The 12,977-nt window shown below is 51.1% G+C and overlaps 1 protein-coding gene across 4 annotated transcripts in view; it reads left to right on the top strand.

The window, feature by feature from the left end:
• The first annotated feature begins 26 nt into the window (after positions 1 to 26).
• Positions 27 to 12,977, top strand: part of ambra1b (autophagy/beclin-1 regulator 1b) — a 19,562-nt gene continuing 6,611 nt past the window's right edge. Inside the window, exons 1-14 of one of the 4 annotated variants that reach the window (XM_076886983.1) lie at positions 27 to 135; positions 2,908 to 3,113; positions 3,664 to 3,722; positions 3,949 to 4,132; positions 5,231 to 5,403; positions 5,550 to 5,616; positions 6,046 to 7,562; positions 7,874 to 7,960; positions 9,502 to 9,690; positions 10,724 to 10,804; positions 10,893 to 10,993; positions 11,163 to 11,273; positions 11,459 to 11,647; positions 11,735 to 11,889. In XM_076886983.1, coding sequence (XP_076743098.1) covers positions 2,982 to 3,113; positions 3,664 to 3,722; positions 3,949 to 4,132; positions 5,231 to 5,403; positions 5,550 to 5,616; positions 6,046 to 7,562; positions 7,874 to 7,960; positions 9,502 to 9,690; positions 10,724 to 10,804; positions 10,893 to 10,993; positions 11,163 to 11,273; positions 11,459 to 11,647; positions 11,735 to 11,889 — 3,045 coding nt within the window. In that variant the 5' untranslated portion in view covers positions 27 to 135; positions 2,908 to 2,981. The other 3 variants (XM_076886984.1, XM_023153895.3, XM_076886982.1) reach the window with 3 other exon arrangements.

The raw sequence follows: 12,977 nt of genomic DNA, 5'->3' as shown, positions 1-12,977 counted from the left end.
TCCTGCTGCCCAACAATATATGATAGGACTCCAGTGCTTGAATTACCCTCACAATAAAGCGTGAAACCGCCTTTCTTGAAAACAGTTTCTTTGATGGCTTCGTTTCCGGGCAGCGCTATTAAAGCCCTGGCGCAGGTGAGCAGACTCTTTCGTGATCGACGATTTTGTGTCTGGGCTCTGTTGGTAGGTCTGAGTATGTGGCTAGCGAACAGCTAGCAGGTTACGCAGTAGCAGTTTGACGTCGGGCAGCCTCTTTAAAATCGGACCAATGCCTTAGAAAAGCTTCTCTGTTCGCCCCCGTCTTGTAATACGAGCGCTGCCCGTTGAGGCCAGCGGTCGGTGCTCGGTAGAAGATCGGGATAAAGCGGAGGATCTTAGCGTACCGGCGCTCGTTGGTCACGGTCTCCGTTTTGGCCGAGCTAGCTGTTCAGTAGCTCTTAGCGCCGCAATGGATCCATAAAAGAAGGTAGGCCCGGCTCACAGCAGCAGCCTCTCATTCACGCCCTGTTTGCTCTCTGAATGGACTCCGGGCGGGTGAAAGTGTTGGATCTGTGGGCTCGGTTCGGCACGACGCTGCCTGGGAGCTACATGTAGGCGCTGAGGGGCTCCTCGGACGGTTCCGATCAGCTGAGGTCCACTCTTGGGTTCTGCTCGCTTCACCGCGGCTCTGGTTCCGTGAGCAGAGCGGGGGTGTGAGGCTTTGTGCCGGCTGGAGGCCCTCAGGCTCACAGTCAGCTGTGTGAAGCTGAAACATTTCTGTATTTTTATCATTTGACTCGGACTGTGACAGGTGTGTTCACGGTGATGACGTTTCTGCCTCCGAACCTCTTTATTTCAGGTTCACGCGCCTCAGCTCTGGGTTAGGGTCACCTGAGGAACCAGAACAGCCTCACCTGGCAAATTGCAAAGTGATGACGTTAAATCACCGGGTCTGTGGGTCTCAGACCCTGTACAGACGAAACAAACAGCCTGACTAAGCTCATGTAAAAAACAAAAACAGCTGTTTGTTCCAAAGCAGATGTTTGTAGAGACTGAGCACAGCTGGTATCAGTCTGCACATAACTCTTCATGAGAGGAGCACAGTGACACACAGAGACAGACTCCCTCAGAACTGAAACTGTGAAGTGTTGTGTGTCTCAGAGTACAAATACTGTGATAATTACTGTATCTGTGGTAACAGGATAATATTTAGATCAAGTGGCTGGTACATAAAAAGTGGGGTGAAAAAAGACGGGGGTACTGGGAGGCCAGGAAAGACTTACAGTGAGCTGTATGAGAGGCTAGACACTGAGGATGGAGAGACGGACTGGTATTGACTGGCTGGGCACAGAGGATGGAGATGGAAAGGATGCGCAGCAGGTTGGAGTAATTACGGACAGAGATGCAGACTACTAATGACTGAAAAGACTGTACCGCAACGATGGAAGTGGTACTTGGAATGGATGAAAGCTAGTTAGTGAACCAGGAAGTGCAGAGGACTAGTGAGGAGGAGGGGAAAGGTGGTTGGTCCTAATGACATACCTGTGCAGGTGTGGAGATATCCAGGAGAGAGGGCAGGCTGTTTAACATACAAGACGTGTGCTGGTCCTGAAGAACAGGCTGAGCTGTAGTAACTGCAGAGGGATGAAGATGTGAGGAAGAGATGTTGAAGCTGGGCAAGAAGAGAGCTGATGATCCGTGAGCAGCAGTGTGGCTTCATGCTCTACAGACGTGATGTTTGCTTTGAGTGTTGATGGAAAGTTTAGAGAAGGTCACTGTGGTGCTGCACGAGGACGCATCTGAGGGCGGGGCATGTGTGAGGACAGAGGCAGTGGTGAGGTGTGCGCTCAGAGAGACAGATGTGTTGAAGGTGGGGGTGGGATTACGTCAGGGATCTGCTCTGAGCTTCTTCCTGTTTGCAGTGGTGCTGGACAGGCTGACAGGAGGAGCAGGTGGAGGTATGCTCTGAAGGTGGTGGAAGGAGCCGAGGTAATGAGGGTTTAAGTTTGGTCGACCATCCAAAGAGAGTGTGGGTGGAGATGTGTGACAGAAGGATGGCAGCAACAGTGAAAGGAAAGGTTCAAAGGTGGGGGTGAGGAAGCAGCAAAAGTCTCTGCAGGATGTCTCCAGCTTCCTGTCCGGGCTCGGCACGTTCCTCTTTTCAGTAGTGGGGTCTAATTTTGTAGGTGGCGCCGTGGAGCGTGTGACGCCATGAAATCCGAGTGTTTTCTTACTGTGCTGAAAATCACACATGGTTAGATTTAAATGATCTCCACCGGTTGGTGACGCTGACGGCGCTCCCTCGTCCTGCAGCTGCACGCGCCATTTGGGTCTAAGTTTTAAATGGAAGCTCAGCTTCAGCGTCGTCAGTAAATGTGTTTGCAGCATCTGTTCCAGCTGCAGGCGACCAGTGAAACCAGTGAAACCTTCCCAGCTGCTGAGAGACGATTCTGATGTGTTCTGACGGTAAACTGATCTTTACTGAAGCTCGGCTGATGAAGGCCATTTAATGGTGCGACCTTCAGCCATCATCGCTGCTCTTCTTATCAGTTTAATATAGTTTTAATACGCCGAGTGATGGATTGAGATCAGTCAGCTGATAAATCTGGGTTTGTGTGTGACTGGCTCACTCCTGTTTTTGAGTAAATAAACCTTTAAGGCCAAATTATTAAAAACTTGTTTTCATAATTTTGGTGAATTTGATGGAAAAAGTGTGGAAATGAAACCATCACTGATGAAAGAGTCCAGCTGACTTCACACTAACACAGCAGCTGATGATTATTTTCATTCTGACACAAAATCAGAAATTCATGGTTCAGACATTCCTGCCCAAAGCCCGCCCCCTCGCTCTCCTGGCCTCAACTTCGCGCCGCAGCGTCATAGTAACCGTTTCTTTCAGCTCGATTTATTTCAGGTTGTTTTTCTCAGCCCAGACTCTGCATGGCGTCGGATTGGCAGCAGCGGGAGTGAGCAGCCAATCAGCCGAGGACACCGGTAGCATCATGGCGTCTCGTCAGAGGAACTCTGTCCGGATCCTGTCCAGCCGGGAGCGCGGCTCGCAGATCTTTGGCTCGCAGCGCCTCCTGCAGCTCCTGGTGGAGGAGAAAGTCCGCTGGATGAAATGGCAGAGTCAGGCAAGTTTCAGCTTCTTCTTTCCTCTAAGAACCAAACCGTTTTCAGACGGCGCCCCCTACAGCCTACTCCCAAATGACATGCTAATAATTTAGCTTTTATTGCTCAGGCTTTCTGATGGCTCTGTGCCTTCCTCCTGTTTGTGCGGTGACGCACTCATCAGTGCTTTTCAGATAAGAATCATCGTTAAAAATGGGTCCGAATCAGTTTTTATCAACTTTGTTTTTCCTTGAGTTTTCCCAGCAGCTGCTGGGATGTATGTGATGGAGGCCGTTTAACACCAGGATACGCCTGCCTACCAGCTTTGGCCACAGTGGGACAAATATGCCCGTCTGAGGCGCTTCTGCTGCACATTAGAGAAGTGAGAGCTGTGGGGGTCAGAGCGTTGTGGGGAGGAACTGAAAACAAAATCGTCCAGTTCCAGCCCGCAGGGCTCAGGAGGGCGTTGGTGGGGAGCGGTCGGATTGTTCGTAGCAGGCGGCGTTGCTGATGTGTTTGAGTGTGTGCTTGTGAGCGCTTCCCACTGACTGTGAATGTTTGTGTCTCCAACAGAAGGTGGAGCTGCCGGACAGCCCTCGCTCAACTTTCCTGCTGGCCTTCAGCCCTGACAGGTGAGTGAAGTCAGAGCACAGGTGGAGGCGGAGACTCCATCAGTACTGGATCTTTTTACCAGAGTATTATCGATGTAGTGGTGTTTAATCAGGATACTTTACCAAAAAGACACAAATGAGCTAAAGTGTATATAGTTGAGTTTGAGGTGGAGTAGGTGGAGCTGAGACTCTTTACTGGAGTAAAGAGTCTCAGCTGGGCCTTTCAGAGGAAACGTTGTGTCTGCAGGACCCTCATGGCTTCGACCCACGTCAACCACAACATTTACATAACAGAGGTGAAGACTGGAAAGTGCCTACATTCCTTAGTGGGCCACCGTAGAACCCCCTGGTGTGTGACCTTTCACCCCACAATTCCTGGCCTGGTGGCCTCTGGGTGCCTTGATGGCGAAGTCCGGATCTGGGACCTGCATGTGAGTACCCCCCCCCCCCCCCCCAACATTGTACAGCAGTGCAGCAGTCGGGCAGGGTGCTAAATGCTTTCATGTCAGCCTGTTGATGAGGACATGGAGTCGGTGTTTCTGTCGAGCTGCACTCTGGAGTGTCCTCGCTCACGCAGCGGGACATCAGACTAGGGCTGGGCCGTATCATGTCACGGTACTACCGGTGTAATGTTGGGCAACGTTAGGAAAATGAAATATGGCGATAGAATATGGGTAAAACGCGCATGTGCAGCGCCTTTGTTTACATACGCACATGGAGGCGACACAGAATGAGGAGAGTGAAAGCGGATCGTTGAATGAAACGATGAACCAGAACTGGTTTGTAAAAATGCTGCAGCTTCACTGGTGTGGAACTGGTTTAGCTTTCGTCCGTCAGATACACAACAAAGCACTATTTTTGGTAGCGCATGCTAGCGGGCCGTCGTTATTACCGTGTTGTTTGGAAAATACGGCGCACTTAAAATCAATCCTTTGATTTGTCTGAAAGTCGACAGAGCCCCTTATAATCCCGTGCGCCTTATGTATGAACTCTGGTTGTGTTTACTGACCTCGAAACGGTTTTATGTGCACGGCGCTCGAAAATCTGTCACATGTTTCAGTACGACTTTGCTAAGCTACGAAGCCGCACCGCTTGATGGATTGTCGGAGCATTACGGCTGTCGTAGGCGGAGCCTCGCGGAGTGATACGTGCTGTGCTTCAACATAATGTTACCATACTGTGTGTGTATAACCTCTTTTTAAGGTTTGTGGATATTATACATGGTTATGCTGAGGATGTGTCGGCCAGTTTCCACTGAAATGCCTTTTGGTTAAACTGTCAGCGAGGAATTTGCATTTGCACTGTTAAATGTTTATATAACTTTAATGCAGATAAAAAACAGCTGCTTGTTTAAGTGAAAATACATTGATTTGGGTTTTTTGCACTAATAAAGTTGTGGAGTTGTAAAGTATTTTGTCTCGTGTCAGTTATATCGTTATCGCAGATTTTCAAATGTATATGGTGATAAATATTTTTGGTCGTATCGCGCTGCTCTACATCAGACGTAACTGAGTAACTGTGTTCTGCAGGGCGGGAGTGAGAGCTGGTTTACCGAGAGCAACGTCGCCATCGCCTCCCTGGCCTTCCACCCAACTGCTCAGCTGCTCCTGATCGCCACCAACAATGAGCTCCACTTCTGGGACTGGAGCCGCCCCGAGCCCTTCGCCGTGGTGAAAACGGGCAGCGACACGGAGAGAGTGCGGTGGGTTAAACACGGCCGCTGGTCAGAGGTCGAGTCTGAGCGTGTGCATGACGTGACAGTAATAACGGAGCGTGCTGCTGTTACGTTTTTATTAACATATCGCTGGAGCCAGGTGTTTTCATCGACTTCTTCTCTGTGTCTGTCAGGTTGGTACGCTTCGACCCTCTCGGTCACAACCTGCTCACGGCGATCGTGAATCCATCCAATCAGCAGGTACGAAGATGATCTGAAGCCATTTCTTAGCGAGGTAGCGTCATGTTTCAGAGGATGACCGCCATGGTTCACCTACAACCTCAGCTGCACACCTCACCAAGAGAGCGAGTAATGCAAAAAAGAACATCACGCTGTATTATGTCATGGAGCTGAGGGCGTGCCGAGCACTGAGAGGTCTGAGGCACAGCTAGCACCGAGTCAGGTGGACCTGCCCCCTCGCTCCTGTGTGGATCCTCGATTTGGTCGTTACAGTTTTCCTGTGTCTGTGTTACGATTGGTTGATTTTTCTGGGAGGTGACTGCAGATGCGTTTGCTGAGGATGACATCACCATGGCAGGTTTTGGGTGACAAGTAGAAGAGGTCGTCCTGTCTCTGCCGTTTAACCTGCCTTCAGTGATCAGGTGTTTTCTTCTTCTTTGCCTCCTTTAGGGCGAGGAGGACTCGGAGGTTCCCATGGACAGCGTTGAGATGCCTCACTTCCGTCAGCGCTCCTTCCTGCCTTCCCAGCCGGTCCGCCGCACGCCCATCCTCCACAACTTCCTCCACATCCTGTCGTCCCGCTCCCCTGGGGCTCAGGCCGGAGGCGAGCAGCCGCGGCCTCTCGGGGAAAATGGAAGTAACATGGCCGAGTCTCCCAGCATCCCTTTGGCCCAGTACCCCAGCTCGGAGCGCGGTCCGCCCCTGCCCGGCTGCACCCAGCACCTGGGCATGGTGTGCATGTGCAGTCGCTGCTCCATCAGTCGAACGGCGCCCCAGCCAGACGGAGCCTCTGTGCCTCCGCCCGATCCACGGGCATCATCGGACTCACTCCAGCCTCCCCCGGCCTCCACCTTCTCCTCAGCTCGTACTGAGCCCAGACAGCCCTCGGAGCGAACCTCCGCCTTTACCTCTGTCTACTACAGCGCCGGCGCTTCTCTTAACCCCGCCCCTCCGGGCGGCCACGAGCCACACTCCACGCCCAGACCGGCACCCGACTGGACTCGCAACCTGCTGAGTGTGAGGGAGGGGGGGATAAATCCTGGCATGCTGCCTCCCAGAACCTCCGCCTCCTCCTCCATCAGCCTTCTGTCTGTGCTCCGCCAGCAGGAGGGCTCCTCTCACTCCCCCGTCTACACCTCCGCCACCGAGGGGCGGGGTTTCCCCCAGCAGGGAGAGCCCGGAGCCCGGGATACCGCCAGCACGAGCAGCGGGCATCACCCGTTCTGGGACAGTGCCCGTGGTAACACGGCCTCCTTCCGCAACGTGCTGCAGTGCAACCTGAGCCGCTACTTCCTGGAGATCGGCCCCATCGACATGGAGCCGGCGCTGGGCGGCGCCATGGCCGACGGAGGCCAGGAGCAGAGTCAGGAACTGCTCAACAACAACATGGACCCGGACCGGCCCGGGCCTTCCTCATCCTCCTCCACCCCCACCATCATCCACTACCAGCCTCCCCTCCCCCCGCCCCCCAGCTCCCACAGCCTGGAGAACAACGTCCCTCCCCCCGCCTCCCGTGGTCACCTGAACCGCTGCCGGGCCTGCCACAACCTGCTCACCTTCAACCACGACTCCCAGCGCTGGGAGCGCAAGACCTCCTCCGCCTCCACCTCCATGCTGGAGCCTCCCTCTTCCTCCTCTGCTTCTTTTCCCTCTCCTTCCTCTCACTGGCAGCCCGATGAGGCCAGAAGGATGCTAGAAGTCCAAACACAGGAGAGGAGGGCGCCTCCTGAGTCCAGCGAGCAGCCGCCTCCCCCAGCAGCAACAGTGGGAGGAACAGGAGTGGCCTTCCCCATTGCCCCGTCCTCTACCCAGCCCGGGGAGCAGACGGTGGGCCTGGTGTACAACCAGGACACAGCGCAGTGGGAGAGGGTGTACCGGCAGGCTGCGTCAGGCCGGCCGGCGGAGCCACCAGAGGCCTTAAGCCAAGAAATGCCCGTCGACCCGCCAGACGAGGACTCCCTCAGGAGGTACGTCACCTTTTCTTTTCACCATCGCAGCTTTATGAGGTCAGATTCTGGTCCTTCCATCGGACCGTAGCTCCTAAACGAGCCTCTTGTTTTACTCGTGAACTCACCAGGAGAGTGTTAGCTGAGCTGAGCTCAGCCCCCTGCTGGGCTTTAGGAAGAATGCAGGTTTAAGGCAGCACTGTGAGGGTGACTTTGGAGTCTATCTGCTTGATATCACACAGTTAGCTGAGCATGAAAGCAGTGCTTATAATCAGCTACCATCTGTGTCTCGAACACTGAGCGCGCTCTGTGTGCCTCTGTTTCTCGCCCAGGCGGCTGCTGGAATCCTCTCTCCTGTCACTGTCTCGCTACGACATGTCCGGCTCCAGAGACCACCCCATCTACCCCGACCCAGCCAGGTACAGAAGCACCGCCGTGTACCTCGAGTCTAGGTTCAATATGGGCTTTGATTTAACTCTCCCAGGCCAGCTTGGCATGAGTCGCAGTTCAGAATAATCCTCCTTTATCTCACACTGGACCGCATTAGAGGTGTCTGCTCTCTGTGACATCACACAGATCTAAACGTAGAAAAAGCTGCTGACACGTTGAGCTCATTAAACTAGTTCTTAAAAATGTGAACGCCGGATTCAGGAAGTGGGAACAAAAAGGAATAACAGCGATTTGTACAGTAATGAAAGATGGCCATTTGATGAGTTTCCAAGATTTAAAAGATCGGTATAGTCTACAGAAAACCGATTTTTACCGGTACCTGCAACTCAGAGACTACTTTTCAAAGGAAGTACGAAGTTCGCGTAAGTCTTATGGCATCCTGAATTGTATAATTAAATCATACAGGGGCCTCCAATTCAAGGAGATTTCTGTACTATATAAAAATCTGAGAGATCACGGCAACATCAACTGAATACATAAAAAAGAAATGGGAGCAGGAAATAAAAACTGATATCTCAACTGAGGAATGGTTAGATATGTGTGACACCCAGAACACAACCACTAACTCAAGATGCTGGAGAGAATTTGGGTGGAAACATCTTACTCGATTCTTTATTACACCAAAAATCAAAAGTAAACAGACTCAAGACAGGTTGCCATGCTGGAGAAGATGTGGTAACATGGAAGCACACCATGCGCACGTGTTTTGGGAGTGCCTGAAACTGCATCATTTTTGGAAGAACGTGACTCTTGTAATAGGCAATATCTTGGGCTATCAATTACCACACAATTTTAAAACTGTATATCTTGGGAATATTAGAGAGTATGTTCTGTACGACGACTTGTATTTGACAAAAATCCTATTGATAGCTGCAAAGAAAGCTATAACAAGAAACTGGTACAAACTGGATCCGCCTTCTTCAAAAGACTGGTTAAATATTGTTGGAGAAATCTGTGCAATGGAAAAAATGACTTACATTCTCAGATTAAAGGAAGATATTTTCGTTGCTAAGTGGGAGAAGTGGACATTATATGGCACCAAGGAAAATTAATGAACGAACAAAACATCTAAGGTCTATAACTCTGTATATCTATTGATGCATGCCCGTATAAAAGTACGTATATAAGCTGGAGTATGTATGCTGCGGAGTAAAGGCAGGCATGCATACGGTAGTTGATTAGAATTGGCACCCACACCTTTTGTTCGCTTTAGTTCTGTTTGTTTTCACTGTGTGCTTGCATGGTTATTTCTCCTGTAATGCAATACATGTCTATGTTTAAACTGTGACAAAACTATCAATAAAAATTACAGTGTCAAAAAAAAGTGAACGCCCACCAATAAGACCTGAACGCTGCAGCGGGGGTTAAATGTGAGCTGCTGCACACGCTTGTGTTTCTGGGTAAATGATGGACAAAGCCGAGGTCGCTGGGTTTGCCTCTGTCGAGGTCAGAGTTTGAGAGGTTTCTGCAGACGCTTGCTGATAAAGAGTTTTTGCCCTCTGCTGTGCAGGCTTTCTCCAGCAGCTTACTACGCTCAGAGGATGATCCAGTATCTGTCGAGGCGCGACAGCATTCGCCAGCGCTCGCTCCGCTACCAGCAGAACCGGCTGCGGGCCATGTCGTCCTCCTCGTCGGACAGCCCGGCCAGCAACCCGCCCAGCTCCATGGACAGTGGCGACGTGGACTTTGAGGATCTCGAGTAAGTTTCAGTCGCCTTCCTCTCATGGCTCACACAGCACACTGTGACCCGAGCCGGTCTTATCCTGTCAGCGCAGCCGCTCGTTAGGTTGGCTCGTTAGGTTGGCTCGTTAGGTTGGCTCGTTTCGAGTAAAACGAATCAGAAGTTTATTCTGTTCACTGGGACGTTTCATCACTGGTCCAGGTGACTGCAGGTTTCAACCTTATTTGCACAATGACTGAAACTAACAGCAGGCTGTGAGGTCAGTTTATGATCACTGATCAATAACCATCAGTCCCGGTCACAGAGAGCTGGGGAATGGCTGCAATCACAGCTTTGTAAGATGGCGACAGATGTACCCTTAGGCCCCTCCTCCATTCAGAGATGGTCTTTCCCTTTTCACTCAAACCAGCGTTCCTCCCTGTCCAGGATGTGACATCATCATTAAGGCGTGGCCACGGGCCCTGGCCCTTGGCTCTGGTGGATTATTGAGCGTGCGTTAGGAGGAGTGGTTAAAACTGTGTAATGGCGGTCCATCATCGAAGATTAGAAAATGAATCGGGACAAAACGCTGTTCTGGAGTCCGTTCAGGAATTTTCCTCAGATGTTTAAAATCGCTGAAATCAGATGTGAGCTCGTAAATTATTGTCACGTGCCGTCAGGTAGGCGGGTCCACAGACGGCGTTTGTGCCCCGCTCTGAGCTGTCCTGTAGAAACGCAGCGTGCAGCCCTGATGTTGTTGACTCGAGTCCTCGTGTTTCCGTCCCAGCTTCTCCCGTGGTGGGCGGGGCTCTTTTCACCGCGCTGTAGATATGTTTGCGTGCAGCGCGTCTCAGCTGCCCTCTTATTGGCCACAGCTAAATTCAGTTGTTTTCAGAAGAGGCTGAATTTAATTTACTTTTGTTTAATCAAAACCAAGACGGGAAACTGGCGATGCTGGCGGGTTCAGATCATGTGATTACAGCGATGAATGACATCACCGCAGTAACGAGTTTTGATGCGTCCGAACGCTGGTTGAGTCGCGGTTGTTCAGTCCTTCTCTTTGTTTCTGCAGCGACAACAGTGACAGAACGCGACACCGGACGCCTCGAAACGCCAGGATGTCTGCGCCCTCGCTGGGCCGCTTCGTCCCTCGGTGAGTTGGCTCCGAACCCGCCGCTGAACCTGGTAAACTCGCGCTCGCCGCTTTGGTTCTCATCTCATTCCTGTTTGTCATCCTGCAGCCGATTCCTCCTGCCCGAGTACCTGCCCTACGCCGGCATCTTCCACGAGCGAGGGCAGCCCGGGCTCGCCACACACTCCTCTGTCAACAGGGTGCTCGCAGGTATGCACACACACACCTTTATTTAAAAAGAAGGCGGCTCATATCCGACCTCCGTCAGGACACGGTGACCACAAAGTTGTTTTTCTTTTTTTTTCTTTTTTTTTTTTTCTTCAAATGGAGATGTGGGTTACCGAGCATGCCCAGTGACGCCGTTTCCTGTCCTCCACAGGGGCGTCGATCGGGGACGGTCAGTCTGCGGTCGCCAGCAACATCGCCAACACCACGTACCGCCTGCAGTGGTGGGACTTCACCAAGTTTGACCTTCCTGAGATCAGCAATGGTACGACAGCGCGAGGCCGAGGGTTTGAGTCCTCCGCTTTAGTTCAACTTTTTCTGTTCAGTTCCTGCTCAGCCCGGTTTGGAGGGGTTAAAGGTCACCCACTCTGACGGGGTTTAACAAACAAGCCGCTCTGAGTCTGTTTGTCTGAACGCCTCACAGACTCCGTCTCTCTGCCCCCCCCACAGCCTCAGTCAACGTTCTGGTGCCAAACTGTAAAATCTACAACGACGCCAGCTGTGACATCTCTGCGGACGGGCAGCTGCTGGCGGTTTTCATTCCCAGCAGCCAGCGCGGTTTCCCAGACGAGGGCATCCTGGCCATCTACTCGCTCGCCCCCCACAACCTGGGAGAGATGCTGTACACCAAGCGATTCGGTACGTCCTCACAGAGACGGCGGCTCTCTCTGTCACACGTCCAGGTTTGTAGGATGGTGACGGTGACAGCGGTGTTTTCTCCCTCAGGTCCAAACGCCATCTCCGTCAGCTTGTCTCCGATGGGCTGTTACGTGATGGTGGGCCTGGCCTCCCGCAGGATCCTGCTGCATCCCACCACTGACCACATGGTGGCGCAAGTCTTCCGCCTGCAGCAGCCGCACGGAGGAGAGACGTCCATCAGGGTGAGAGGGGCCTCAGATTTATTTGATAGAAAGCTGCGGGTCAGGTTTGTTTTTACAGAGGACAAATCGAAAAACTGATGTCAGATCAGCGGGCAGCATGTAAACGATGATGATGTCAGACAAGTTGAAGAGTTTGTGTGAAATTCAGATTTATTTATTTATTTTTTTTTTTTTAAGGGAATTTTTCCTCCACATACATGAAAACTCACCAAGTCTTATTTCATGTTTCACTGTAAAAGGCTGCTGGGGTGTGAGTCTGATAACCTGAGAAGGATTTAGAAATTGGTACCATAGGCGAGTTTGAATCTCAGTAAAGGTCAGAGGTAGGAGTGGGCGATAGAAACGATATAAATTTGTCCAACTATAGAGATTTTGACTATATCGCGCTATCCCGAAAGCGCATGTTGATGATGTCATCAAGCTGCGCCTGTTTTGGTTGAAAGCACCGCAGCGGCTACAACCATTATCATCTGCAAATGATGGCGACAGTCACAGCAAAGAGATGAAGCACTGTTGAAATATGGGGAAAGCCAAAAACTGCGCTTCCTCCACTTCCGTACCTTTGATTCATTAATGCTGAATCCTCTCACAGCTGCTCTGTTCCCATGTTGTTGCAGTATATTAATGACTAACCTCGTATTGTGGATGAATAATCTCAGTTGTTCTCCTGACTGAAGTTTGGCCAGTGTACAGCATCCTGCTATGCGATTGCATTTGTCCCTGACCACCAGAATCCCTCACATTAACTTTTATCGAGTGGAAAAAAGTTGGCGTTCATCCTCCAGCTTCACTGTGTTTATGCTATGCTAACATAGCTGTGTCGCTAGCAATCACTTAGCACAACATTATGTACCAGCTAGCCCAACTTCAGTAACCCTACAAACGTCACTGCTGTTTAGTTTCTGTCTTCATTTATGTTGGAAGTGGTAGCAGAGCTGTACGTTTGAATTAGTTTCAAAAATCTCAGTCAGAACATGGTATGAAATGTTTAGGTGGAAACTAGCGAGCTAACTTCCTGCTAACTTCTAACTCCATTAAATTTAATAACTTCTGTTTTCATGGATGCCTGGATGTTAAACTTAATTGTT

The sequence above is a fragment of the Maylandia zebra genome, linkage group LG7, assembly GCF_041146795.1.
Source record: "Maylandia zebra isolate NMK-2024a linkage group LG7, Mzebra_GT3a, whole genome shotgun sequence".
NCBI lineage: Eukaryota > Metazoa > Chordata > Actinopteri > Cichliformes > Cichlidae > Maylandia > Maylandia zebra.
This window is presented reverse-complemented; position numbering and strand designations above follow the sequence as displayed.